Source organism: Staurois parvus, unplaced genomic scaffold (assembly GCF_062004578.1).
Source record: "Staurois parvus isolate SC_StPar_1 unplaced genomic scaffold, SC_StPar_1.0 ptg000673l, whole genome shotgun sequence".
Taxonomy (NCBI): domain Eukaryota; kingdom Metazoa; phylum Chordata; class Amphibia; order Anura; family Ranidae; genus Staurois; species Staurois parvus.
The window spans coordinates 486794-500436 of NW_028318469.1; the positions used below are offsets into that span (position 1 = coordinate 486794).

At 43.4% G+C, this 13643-nt stretch overlaps 1 protein-coding gene across 3 annotated transcripts in view; it reads right to left on the reverse strand.

The window, feature by feature from the left end:
- MORC2 (MORC family CW-type zinc finger 2) overlaps window positions 1-12487 on the reverse strand; it is a 122791-nt gene extending 110304 nt beyond the window's left edge. Inside the window, exons 1-2 of one of the 3 annotated variants that reach the window (XM_089652202.1) lie at window positions 11692-12487; window positions 11301-11596 (exon numbers count right to left, since the gene is read on the reverse strand). In XM_089652202.1, the coding sequence (XP_089508328.1) occupies window positions 11301-11368 (68 nt within the window). In that variant the 5' untranslated portion in view covers window positions 11369-11596; window positions 11692-12487. The remainder of the gene's footprint in view (window positions 1-11300; window positions 11597-11691) is intronic. The other 2 variants (XM_089652201.1, XM_089652200.1) reach the window with 2 other exon arrangements.
- Between the last annotated feature and the right edge of the window lie 1156 nt (window positions 12488-13643).

The window sequence follows — 13643 nt, forward strand, 5'->3', positions numbered from 1 at the left end:
TGTCAGATTGCGAGGGCATCTTCTGTGCACAGCCCTCTTCAGATCACCCCACAGATTTTCCATCAGATTTAGGTCTGGGCCATTCCAAAACTTTAATCTTCTTCTGTGAAGCCATTCCTTTGTTGACTTGGATGTATGCTTTGGGTCGTCATGCTGAAAGATGACGTTCCTCTTCATGTTCAGCTTTCTAGCAGAAGCCTCAAGGTTTTGTGCCAATATTGACTGGTATTTGGAACTGCTGATAATTCGCTCTACCTTGACTAAGGCCCCAGTTTCAGCTGAAGAAAAACAGCCACAAAGCATAATGCTGCCACCACCATGCTTCACTGTGGGTATGGTGTTCTTTTGGTGATGTGCAGTGTTTTTGCGCCAAACATATATCTTTTGGAATTATGGCTAAAAAGTTCAACCTTGGTTTCATCAGAAAATAACACAATTTCTCCACATGCTTTTGGGAAACTTCAGATGTGCTTTTGCTAAAATTAGCCGGGCTAGGATGTTTTTCTTCGTAAGAAAAGGCTTCCGTCTTGCCACTCTACCCCATAGCCCGGACATATGAAGAATATGTGAGATTGTTGTCACATGTACCACACAGCCAGTACTTGCCGGATATGCCTGCAGCTCCTTTAATGTGGCTGTAGGCCTCTTGGCAGCCACCCACACCAGTTTTCTTCTCGTCTTTTCATCAATTTTGGAGGGACGTCCAGTTCTTGGTAATGTCACTGTTGCACCATATTTTATCCACTTGATGATGACTGTGTTCCATGGTATATCTAATGCCTTGGAAATTCTTTTGTACCCTTCTTCTGACTGATACCTTTTAAACAATGAGATCCCTCTGATGCTTTGGAAGCTCTCTGCGGATCATGGCTTTTACTGTGAGACTCAACTAAGAAAATGTCAGGAAAGACCTACTAGCACAGCTGAACTTTATTTGGGGTTAATCAGAGGCACTTTAAATAATGGCAGGTGTGTACTGACTCCTATTTTACATGATTTTGAATGTGCTTGCTTAATTCTGAACACAGCTATATCCCCAGTTATACGAGGGTGTGCACACTTATGCAACCATATTATTTTAGTTTATGTTTACTCCCCCAAAATATTTCAGTTTGTTTTTCAATAGAGTTGTACAGTTTATAGGTCACATTAAAAAGGTGGAAAAAGTTTTGAAATTATTTATCTGTCATTTTTTTACATCACAAAAAACCTGACATTTTAACATGGGTGTGTAGACTTTTTATATCCGTTTTTAGTGTGGAGATCCACAGCAAAAAATGTTTTGCCTAGTGCCCAGCTTTTAGCGCCAACCGTACGTACGCCGATGTCTTTTTTTCAACCCGACTATGTAACCTACTAGCTAAGGTACCAATCCCCAGGACCCAGGTTTTGATAATGGAGATAAGCCAAATGCCAAATTTTCAATGATAGAGATAAATACTGCAGACAGAGCTGGAAGCTTTTGGCCCAACACAAAATATGGTGTTCAGACCTATGTACAGCATTCCAGAGGAGGCGATAGAAACAAGGAAAAACATCTTGATCAGATGTGCATCAGCACAGTCTTTCCAGTAAAGTGATGGACAGCAAAAGTAGACTACCCACGAATAATAATTAAAAAAAAACACTATAATGCGAGGGTGGCTTGAATATTCTTCATCACTAGATTGAGGAACAATCCAAACAATTTTCAGTACGGAAAGTCAGTAAAATCTCTGTTGTATGTGTGCTTGGTTTCATTGTGGTACATGCTGTATTTATGCCTTGGCATGAACTTAAAACACAGCCTACATATCACATTTTTGAAAAATGGCTGATTAATGTGTGCATTTCCAGACATCTGACTTGCTAAACCCATGACATCAAATCTGTCCATGAACTTTGAAGGATCAGTTTGAAAACAGACTAGCAAGCAAGTCAGATTGTATCAGACTGAAAAGCCAACATTGGCGTTGAATTAGTAAAGGCAAATAGACTGTGCACTTTGCAAATTGCAGTTGCTGTCTGCATGAGCAGTTGCTCCAGAGCGTAGCAAATGCAAAGACTACCCAATCATGTGCAAGGAAAATGCAACAAAACAACCCCCCCCCCAAAAAAAAAAAGAAAATAGGATTTGTGCTTGGACAGGATTGGATGATGGAAGTCATCAGAGCTTCTGTTAATTTTCTAAGCTCTGGAGCAACTACACTTTGTAGAGTGCACAGTCTATTCTCCTTTAGTAAATCAACCCCATTGTTGGCTTAACTGCTCCCCAAACACCTCCATTTAGGTCAAGGTAAATGCACCACAAACATGGTGGCAGAAAAAAAAAAAAAAAAGTACAATGTTTGAGGGGTCCAAGTACATTTCTAGCAAAAAAGCTGATTTTTACATTTATGTGAAGTGTCAGAAATAGCTTAGGAAGCAAGTGGTTAAAGATTAGCAGTGCAACTTATTAGGACTGTGCCATAAAAATTGACAAGTGACACAAATTTCCCTCCATAGCATACACAATTTTCCCCTTTACATGATTTCTGAAAATCTAGTACATCTTACATAAGCAAAATAATCACCATACATTTTCAAAGTCCAATATGGTTGACAATGATGTGCATAGGTCAATGTTATGAATGTTCATGCATTATAAACATCCTGTGTGATGTCTATTCTGTGTCTAGGACATGTTCCGTTTCCATCCTCTAGTAAGTTGTCAGAACCACTCTCTCCAAAGGGCAATAAGAAACAAAATAAAAATGTTCAAGCAGAACTAAACTCTCTAAACCAACATTGACAATTGTTGAAGTGTCAAACCCACAACATTAAAAAATATCAACAAATGCTGTATTTGGGGCTGCCGTTAGAAATCATGGGGCTCCATACCTTACAGGTTCCCCACCCTTGAAAATATCAAAATAATATTTTCACTACAAATACACTAAAATCATTATTCACAAACCTAACAAAATTCCTGCCAAAACTAAAAGATAGAACTGTACTGAGTTAAAGCAGTAGTAAACTGCTTCTAAAAGAACAAAAAAATAAATAAATACCCTGCAAGGTAAAGGCATAATGTGCTAGCATGCATTGCATATTAACACGTTATGTAAAACTTACATTAAAATGAAGCCCTCCTTGCTGTTACCGCTGTAGAGGCTTCCATCTTCACCTTCTTCCTTCCGGGTTTGTGAGCTCCGGCCATCTTGCTGGCCGAACAGCGATGACATCACTCCAGTACATGCGCCTCGGGACACAGCACATTCCTCTGAAGGAACAGCACGGGTACGCCATTCATTCAGAGTGCATGGGTCGGCTGTAAAAAAAACATTAAAAAAAAAAACCAAATATCCCTAAACTGTGCATGTTTAGGAGATATTCATTTTGCCTACAGGTACGCTTTACTATAAGCTTACCTGTAGGTAAAAATTAAAGTGGCATTACGACCACTTTAATAAAATTCTGCGTGTAAATGATACTTTGGGGGTCATTCACATAGGTGATGAGGCCTGTACAGTGTGAATCAGTTTGTTTTTTTAAATGGCTATTTCTGTGTACAGGCAAGCCTATGTTATGCTATGGGGACACAGCAGCAGCAGTACGAACACAGCTGCAGGTCCTAATTTGACAGGTGTGTGGATGTAGGCGTGTCTCCCCCGAACCCAGACAGTGTGTATTTGGGGCCACTCTTCCGCATGTACACACTTATCAAATTAGGACCTGTAGCTGTGTTCATACAGCCACTGCATCCTTATAGAGTAATAGGCGGCTCCAGCAAACCATTCATTCACACTGTATGGGCCAGAGAACCCTTGTGAATGAGCCCTTTAATTTTTTTTTACAACTCTGTTGGGGGTGGGGAGGCTTGGGTGAAATATCAAGGGTCTAAGCAGACCCCTGCCATCTCATCTTAGACGCAAAAATAAAGAAAAATAAAAAAATATGGGGGGGGGGGGGGGAAGAGATCTGTGCGTCTTATGGAGCAAATATGCCATGTTAGAATACCGGGCCGGCTGACTGGCTCTTCTGTGGCAGCAGCAGGCCGGGCCCAAAGCAACTGCCCCTTAAAGCGGAGTTCCAGCTGAAAAAAAAAAAGTTAGCAACTACAAAAACTGTAGCTGCTGACTTATAAAATACAGACACTTACCTGTCCCTCGGTCCAGAAGTGTCCTCACCCCTGCTGGTTTCACCGGCAGTCTCCTCTCCCTGACGCCAGCATCTTTAGTGTGGGCATCCAGCTGTGACAGCTTGCGGCTTCACAGCCGGGTGACCACTGCGCATGCACGAGAAGTGTTGTACTTTGTGAATGGCCCCGTAGTCTTCTGGGACTTGTCATGTGTCCCAGAAGACTAAGGGGAGGGAGAACTTCTGCTTCCGATCGCCTAAGCGATCGCAGCAGACGTGGGAGCGGGTACCTGTCAAATTCGGGTACCCTCTCCCCAAAGGTCCGCAGTCTCTGGTCATTTCCTGTAGTACATACGCAGTCTCTGGTCATTTCCTGTACTATGTCCGTAGTCCATTGGTTCAGAATACCTTTTTTCTTGTTTTCCTCCTCTAAAACCTAGGTGCGTCTTATGGAGCGAAAAATATGGTATGTAGTATGAAAGCCTCAAAAAGGTAAATGCAAAAGAAGTTGGATGTTCCTAAAGTGCTGAATCAAAACACATTAATAGAAAGTTATGTGAAAGGGAAAAGTGTGCAAGAAAAAGGTGCACAAGCAGCAGAGATGACCCCAGCCTGGAGAGGATTGTCAGGAAAAGGCCATTCAAAAGTGTTGGGGACTTTCACAAGGAGTGGACTGAGGCTGGAGTCAGTGCATCAAGAGCCACCACACACAGATGGATCCTGGACATGGGCTAAAGAAAAACAGACCTGGTCTGTTGCTTAGTGGTCCAAAGTCCTCTTTTCTGATGACAGCAACTTTTGCATCTCATATGGAAACCAAGGACCCAAAGTATGGAGGAAGAATGGAGAGGCACACACTGCAAGATGCTTGAAGTCCAGTGTGAAGTTTCCACAGTCTGTTGATTTGGGGAGCCATGTCATCTGCTGGTGTTGGTCCACTGCGCTTCATTCAGTCCAGGGTCAACACAGCCGTCTACCAGGAGATTTTGGAGCACTTCATGCTTCCTTCCGCAGACGAGCTTTATGGGGATGCTGACTTCATTTTCCAGCAGGACTTGGCACCTGCCCACACTGCCAAAAGCACAAAAACCTGGTTCAATGACCATGGGATTACTGTGCTTGATTGGCCAGCAAACTCGCCTGAACCCCATAGAGAATTTATGGGACATTGCCAAGAGAAAGATGAGACATGAGAAAGAAAAATGCAGAAGAGCTGAAGGCCGCTATTGAAGCATCCTGGTCTTCCATAACACCTCAGCAGTGCCACAGGCTGATAGCTTCCATGCCACACTGCATTGAGGCAGTAATTGCTGCAAAAGGGGCCCAAACCAAGTACTGAGTACATATGCATGCTTATACTTTTCAGAGGTCCGATATTGTTCTATGTACAATCCTTGTTTTATTGATTGCATGTAATATTCTAACTTTCTGAGATTGTGGATTTGGGGTTTTCATGAGCTGTAAGCCATAATCATCACAATTATGACAAATTACGGCTTGAACTATCTTGCTTTGCATGTAATGAGTCTAGGTAGACCTCAGCTATGAGAGACAAAATGAGAAAAAAACTCCAGACAATCACATTGGCTGATTTGGAAAGAATTTATTTGCAAATTATGGTGGAAAATAAGTATTTGGTCAATATCAAAAGTTCATCTCAATACTTTGTTATATATCCTTTGTTGGCAATGACAGAGGTCAAACGTTTCCTGTAAGTCTTCACAAGGTTGGCACACACTGTTGCTGGTATGTTGGCCCATTCCTCCATGCAGATCTCCTCTAGAGCAGTGATGTTTTGGGGCTGTCGCTGGGCAACACAGACTTTCAACTCCCTCCAAAGGTTTTCTATGGGGTTGAGATCTGGAGACTGGCTAGGCCACTCCAGGACCTTGAAATGCTTCTTACGAAGCCACTCCTTCGTTGCCCGGGCGGTATGTTTGGGATCATTGTCATGTTGGAAGACCCAGCCACATTTCATCTTCAATGCCCTTGCTGATGGAAGGAGGTTTGCACTCAAAATCTCACGATACATGGCCCCATTCATTCTGTCCTGTACATGAATCAGTTGTCCTGGTCCCTTTGCGGAGAAACAGCCCCAAAGCATGATGTTGCCACCCCCATGCTTCACAGTAGGTATGGTGTTCTTTGGATGCAACTCAGCATTCTCTCTCCTCTAAAACCCAACGAGTTGTGTTTCTACCAAACAGTTCTATTTTGGTTTCATCTGACATTCTCCCAATCCTCTTCTGGATCATCCAAATGCTCTCTAGCAAACTTCAGACGAGCCCGGACATGTACTGGCTTAAGCAGGGGGACACGTCTGGCACTGCAGGATCTGAGTCCCTGGCGGCATAGTGTGTTACTGATGGTAGCCTTTGTTAAGTTGGTCCCAGCTCTCTGCAAGTCATTCACTAGGTCCCCCCGTGTGGTCCTGGGATATTTGCTCACCGTTCTTGTGATCATTTTGACCCCACGGGGTGAGATCTTGCGTGGAGCCTCAGATTGAGGGAGATTATCAGTGGTCTTGTATGTCTTCCATTTTCTAATTATTGCTCCCACAGTTGATTTGTTCACACCAAGCTGCTTGCCTATTGCAGATTCAGTCTTCCCAGCCTGGTGCAGGTCTACAATTTTGTTTCTGGTGTCCTTCGACAGCTCTTTGGTCTTCACCATAGTGGAGTTTGGAGTGTGACTGTTTGAGGTTGTGGACAGGTGTCTTTTATACTGATAACAAGTTCAAACAGGTGCCATTGATACAGGTAATGAGTGCACGACAGAGGAGCCCCCTAAAGAAGAAGGTACAGGTCTGTGAGAGCCAGAAATCTTGCTTGTTTGTAGGTGACCAAATACTTATTTTCCACCATAATTTGCAAATAAATGCTTTCCAAATCAGCCAATGTGATTGTCTGGATTTTTTTTCTCATTTTGTCTCTCATAGTTGAGGTCTACCTATGATGCCAATTACAGGCCTCTCTCATCTTTTTAAGTGGGAGAACTTGCACAATTGGTGGCTGACTAAATACTTTTTTGCCCCACTGTATTAGTTTCACCTTTTAAGTTGCATTACTGAAATAAATTAACTTTTGCACGATATTCAAATTTTTCAAGTTTCACCTGTATATTTACCACTGCATATACTGTAGATATTCAAGAATAAATTGTTTTTTGCATATTAACTAAAATTACACAAACTTTGAGGTTTTTATTCAACTAAAAGACTAATCAAAATAATTGACCAACTAATCGATTATGAAAATAATTGTTAGTTGCAACCTTTGCGCTCACTCCAATAGGATATATCCCTGCTAGTGCTATATAAAGAAGAAATCTCCAAGTACTATAATAATCAGCAATGCTGAAGCTCAAAGATCATTTGCTAAACATGGATAACTAGCACTGGAAGGTATGCTGCTGATCCAAATATTTAGGGGACGCTCCATCTATGTCAAAACACAAAGGGGGTGGGGGGGGACACCACGCAAGCCCATAGTGCTGTATAAAGCTCCTTTCACATGGGCGGACTCTGTCCATCTGTCCGTTGATCCCCGCTGAGCAGGAGGATGAAAGGTTCACGTCTGCTCCGCTTAAGCAGTGCGGATACAGACCAGCCCGCTCTCCTTTATGGGCATTCGGATGTAAATGGACTGTGTTTACACCCAACTGTAATCTGATCCAATCTGCTAGACAGAAAGAGAATGGATCTCCCATCCATCTGTTTTTAACGTATCGGATCAGATGCAGGTGGGTGTAAACAGAGAGGGGGTCCAATTACATTTTGCCACCCATAGTAGTCAATGAAGGGTCCGATTGGGTCTGCCTGGAAAATAAACAGGCAGACCCGATCGTTCCGTTCAACTGAAAGCAGCCTAAAAGGTTAAAAAAAACCCTTATTAAAACTCCAATTGTTCTACTCACAATCAAGAGCATGAGCAGAGCATTGCAGTGAGGCAGATAAGTCTGTGCTGGGGCTCCAACCCAAGACTCCAGGGAGGAGAAGAGGATCAGTGGACAGCCTCTAGATTGCTGCCATACACTCAGCTGGAAGGAAGAAACAGCCGCTGGGATCCTCTGCTCCGACCGGATTGGCACTCAAGCGGACATCACCAAAGGAGTCTGAGCACAGGACTTCCTCTTCTTCAGCTGTGAACTAGGGCTGCAACTAACGATTATTTTGTTAATTGATTAGTTGGTCGAATAATCGGATACAAGCCTCCAAAAAAAAAAAAAAGTTCGGACTAACTAAACCCACATCAGTAAAATCAGTCTGTATATGCAGTAAAGCATGCCTGTTATACTTACTGTGCAACCTAAGGGGTTAATCTTATGTAAAAAGGCTGTTTGATCCTCTCTTCTCTGATCCTCCCCCTTCTTCTACTGTCCCCAATCCATCTGCTGATAGCACATAGCTCTAGGAGTCACTCTGCACATGCTCAGTTTAGTGTGTATTGCTAGTTTTTTTCTTTCCTTTGGGAGAGTGCATGTGATCAGCACAGGGCCAATCAGTGCTGTCTAGACAGAGGGTCAGGGGTTATGCAACCTTAGAGGACAGCTTTAACCAGTGCTCAGCTGGACACTGATAGAAGTCACAAGACGGTTATCTAACTGCTGATAAAACGGTATTTAGCAGTTTATATTTACTAAAATAATTGCATTTCCATGTTCTGTGGGAGACCAGATATAGCGAATGCAGGGTCTTGGGTTTAGTAACACTTTAATATGTAACGTAACGTATTCTTTAATATCTGGCTTCTCCCTTTCTACCTCCTGCCAGCTTTTAGCTGCTGTAAGGATAGACAGAGCATCGTTCCTGTATTCTCCCCCCCTCTGCTGCACAGATCATCCTCCCTGTCCTGCCTGCATCTGGTTCCCCCTGCTCTCCAGGCCCCCGTGTGCTCAGGCCCCTGACAGGAGTACCAGTGGTACCCCCCTGTCGGCAGCCCTGGCTGTATTACATGCTGTTCATACTCAGTCACTATGGGATTTTTCTGTATTCTGCAAAAAAAAAAAAAAAAAAGCCTAGTTGATCCTGCTGTTCTCTATCTCCCTATTCTAGCCATGTGCCCACTGCAGTTGTGAATTTTTACACAGCAGTGTTGGTAGATGGTGAACACAGTCAGTTTTCAGCGCATTTCTATGCTGAGCATTACCTCCCTATCACATCTGAGCAGCCCACATGACTATGGAGGCACACGTGGCCATATAGAGTGGTAAATGACAGCCAACTCACTCTCCTCCTCCATGCCCACTAACCAGCTAAACACAATGGGAGTGGGATGTTACATGTTGATTGATGGAGGCTTCACCTCGCTGATATTCTAAGACACAGTTTGGAAGGGTGTGACACAGCCTGTAAATGGCAGAAATTGGCCCACACCATGTTATTGCCAACAAATAAAGATTTGATTTCAAATATATATTTGTATGACAATTTAAAACAGTTTATGGATTTTACTTTTTTTTTTTTAATTTTGAACATGTGACCAGCAGTGGGCTAGAGGCTCCTCCTGCCACTGTTTCCCTGCAGACAGGCTGGGAAAGAGCTGGGTCATGTGAAAGCTGTAAACGGATTAGGAAAAAAGGTACTTAAATTTTTATTTTTTAATTAAAATAATTACAGTTCCATCATCCATATACAGAAAGAGAAGTGATAAAGTAAATTAAACAGCGTGTGTTTAGTATCACTTTAACCCTTATGCTGCTAGCATTAGTAAACAGGAAAGTAGATATTTACTTTTTTTTTTTTTAAGTGTTTTTTTCCACATTTCTTCAGTTACTTCCTGTTTTCCAAGCCTAAGCAAAATTACATCATACATCCCATGAGTCTTGAGGAGGGTTTTTCTCAGCTAAACACACCCTCCTGCCTGCAAACCTAAACTAAGGGCAGTTGGAATCCAGGAAATAAATGCTACATGAATCATCTGCCCTTTCTCAAGATAGCGACAGTCAGATATTCTAGAATGTGTTTTTCAAAGTGATATCTCAGCTAAATAAAGCATTGGAGGCATGGATGAATGAGTGAGTTTGCTTTCAATCCTACAAATGAATGAATTAGCCTTTGTTTGTGATACTCAGATGCAGTGTAAGTGAACCGGATGCGTTTTGATCCGTATCCAATTCTCATAACATGTGAAAGAAGTTTGCTTTCTATTGTGCGTGTTCACATATGTCCAGTGCAGCCAGGGTGCGGATTTAGTCCTGTTAGTTTTCTGAGCACCACAGTCCAGCTCAGGTGCAAACTCAGACCCATTGACTTCTATGGGAACTCTTCTGAACCGCATGTCATTCATTTGAGAACAGGATAAATTCCTGACCCGATGTAAACCTGATCTGAAATGCTGAACAACTACTTTGTCAATTAGCTGTGAAAACAGAGCTTCAATTCTCAACGCACATGTGTGAATCCACACTTATTCTGCTTTCAGTTCAGTTGTATGAACCCATCGATGATCATCATTCATCTTGAGCAAAGTTACAAAGAAAAAAAAAAAAAACACGAGCATTTCTTCCAAGTATTAAACTTTATCTCTCCAGACAATTACAATAAGGCCAAGTACATCGCTTATTTGCCTTACCTTCTGGTCCCATTCACACCTCAAAATTTTGTAGCTCAAACGTTCCAAAAGCTCGAGGAAAAAAGAAAAATGAAAAGTCAACGTGCTTCAATGGCGGTGGTTTACATCTCCCACTCCAGAACACATGAAGCCCAACGCCTGATGCTCAAAAAAGTTTTGGAGCTACTTTTGTCGATCGATTCGAGCAGATTGATGCATTTTAGGTTCCACAGAACCGCATTGGTACATGCATTAGCCGATATCTCGACACAGCAACAAGTGATTTCCCAGATGATACTGTTTTCTATAGGCAAATACAAAAACACCTGAAGCCCAAACATGAACAAAACATACGCAAAAACATGATGCTCAGGTGTAAACGCAGCCTCAGAGGTAAGGTTTAGTCTAAATACAAGCAAATGACTGTTCATAAACAGATCTAAGAAATGAACATTAACAAGAACACCAATGTTACCAGGATTTCTTGGATACCTCCATGTAGGCATGTTTCTTAAAAATAGTTTTCAAGATCAACTGATTTGTTTGCCGTTTTAAGAAAGCACTGTTCATGCAATGCTCATGTAAGATTTGGAAGACATGTAGAAGGTCATACCACAAAAAAAAAAAATTGTCGACAATCAGAATACTCACGAATTCGTGTGCAGATACTCGAAGGTCAACTGGGCTCGGTTCAAACTGCTATAGTTTGTGAATGCCATGATCTCACTGCTCAGTGCCTATGGAGGCTGAACATAAAAATGAACCTATAGCCAATAATCGAGGTGTCGTTCAATGCTGATCTTAATAGCAAGTGTGTGACCGGTGCAGCATGCCTCCAGTTCACAAGCTCAGTGCTCAGCTTCCATCCACCGTCCAATATCGATTCATCTACGATCTTCAAGTCTTTAGGAGGATCAATTGGATGGTCAAACAAGGTTCAATGGTATCTGGAAGCACAGAAAAATCGAACATCGATCACATTGTTTCCTAGTACTCAGTCACAAACCCTCCAAGGCTGAAATGAGGAGTGTGCTAAACCTACCATCTACACTTGTATGAAAATGTAGACCTTCCAATCCTTTGAATGGAAGACTAATTCCAGTCTACATCCAGCCTAATGTCCACAGGTTGGGGGTCATGCCTAGTAGACCTCACCAAGCCACTCTTATGGTTGGAGACAGACGTCCAGCCTGTTATGGAGCCCTCTGAGAGGAGAGCACGTTCTCACACACGGGCAAACACAATGTGTGCGCTTCCCGCTTCTCCTCACACGGACGAGCCCTGAACACCATAGGAATGCCGTCCACCTCAATCACCAAACCTCTCTCAAGCAGTCCCTGGCTCTCTACCCCGTTTCCGGCGGGCTTCTCCGCCCCTTCCGCAGTGCGCCAAGCTCTCCGGTCACCGCCCGCCGCCCCCTGAACACGCCTCTATGAACGCTGACGTCCGGGAGAGAGTCGGAAAATCAGCGGCTGCTGGCGGGATTTCCTCACAGAAGCTTGGCGTTACACGTCTAGAAGAAAGCCCGAGTCCTCAGTATGCGTCTGTCATGGCAGCGCCGCTCGGCGACCCCCTCCCAGCCAGTCTGCATACGTGACGTGTATCGGTGGTGGAGGGGGGAGGCTAGGTGCAGGGCGGGGTAAAGAATACGCGGGTCTTGTTTGGGGGAGGATGAAAATGGAGGTCCGTGTGTGTGCGTGAACTCGGCGCGGTCGGGGTTAATCGCTTATTTGTGAAGGCAGCGGGCGTGTGACGAGCTGGGCTGTAGACAGATGGAATCGTATTGCCGTCAGTCGGCGATAGGGGCTTGGCGGAATAGGTTGTTTTCTGATCCTCTTTATGTCAACGTCTTCTGAAGAGGAAACATGGCGGCCGCCGGGTTTGGCGCAGTTGTTTTTCTGGTTACCTCAGGAGGAGTGAGTGATGTGTGGCGCAGCTCCTCAGTGCTTGTGGGTGGCTGTTCACTCGTGAGGTGTTCTGTTCACTCAGTGTGCACTAACTGGTATTCGGAGTCTCGGCTCTCCAATCTGACTGTGATTCCATTGAACCTTGATAAGGTGGCTGGCTTCCTCTTCATTGTCCCAGCCTGTGTAGGATTTTACACAAAGCCAGGGTTGTGTTGCACACAAAGCAGCATTTCATGTTTGCTTTCTTTGTTCCTCTGCACATTAGAGCTTTCAGGGCTACATTGGTGGTGTGTGCAGGTTTGGCTTGGCAGTCCGTCCCGATTTTTTTGTTTGAACCACTGTTAACGAATTGTACCCACTCCGACCATTCGCAGTGATCCGTAAGGATTGCTATGCCAAATTAAATGTTGCTGGTAGAAGCACTTGGAATAGGGGCTACTTCATCTGTTGGGTATTGGTTAAACATTTTGCTGGTTGAGATCACAGCTGTTGGAACGACTCCACGTTTGCAAGTTTTTATGCCAGCTTCATCAGCCATGTCAGCTATTTTAAAGCAGAACTAAGCGTCGGTTAATATATATGTAGTTTGAACTGCATCCAATCCACACGACGTGAAAAAAAAAACATAGATTCCTATAGTGCATGTTCATATATGTCCAGTGTACTGGTGGCGTAGATTCAGTGCAGTTTGAAAGAATCGTAGTTTCTGAGCAGTGCGTTCAGGTGCGGATTACAGGCTATTGACTTATATGGAAGACATTTCTAAACCGCATGTGTGAACAGGATAAAATCCCAAACTAATCCTGTCCTGAACCTGATGTAAACCTGACATGAACTACTGCTGTATCAATTAGCTGTGAGTGCCCGTTCCCATAAATTTGGATTGGATGCAGTTTGAACAGCATCCAATCTGCATGACGTAAAACACCATTTCTTCTTATGGTGCCTGTTCACATATGGCTGGTGCAGATTCAGTGCAGTTTTAAAGAGTCATGTCTGATTTCTGAGCAGTGAGGTCCGGTTCAGGTGCGGATTACAAGCTATTGACGTCTATGGGAACCGTTCCTAAATCGCATATGTGTGAACA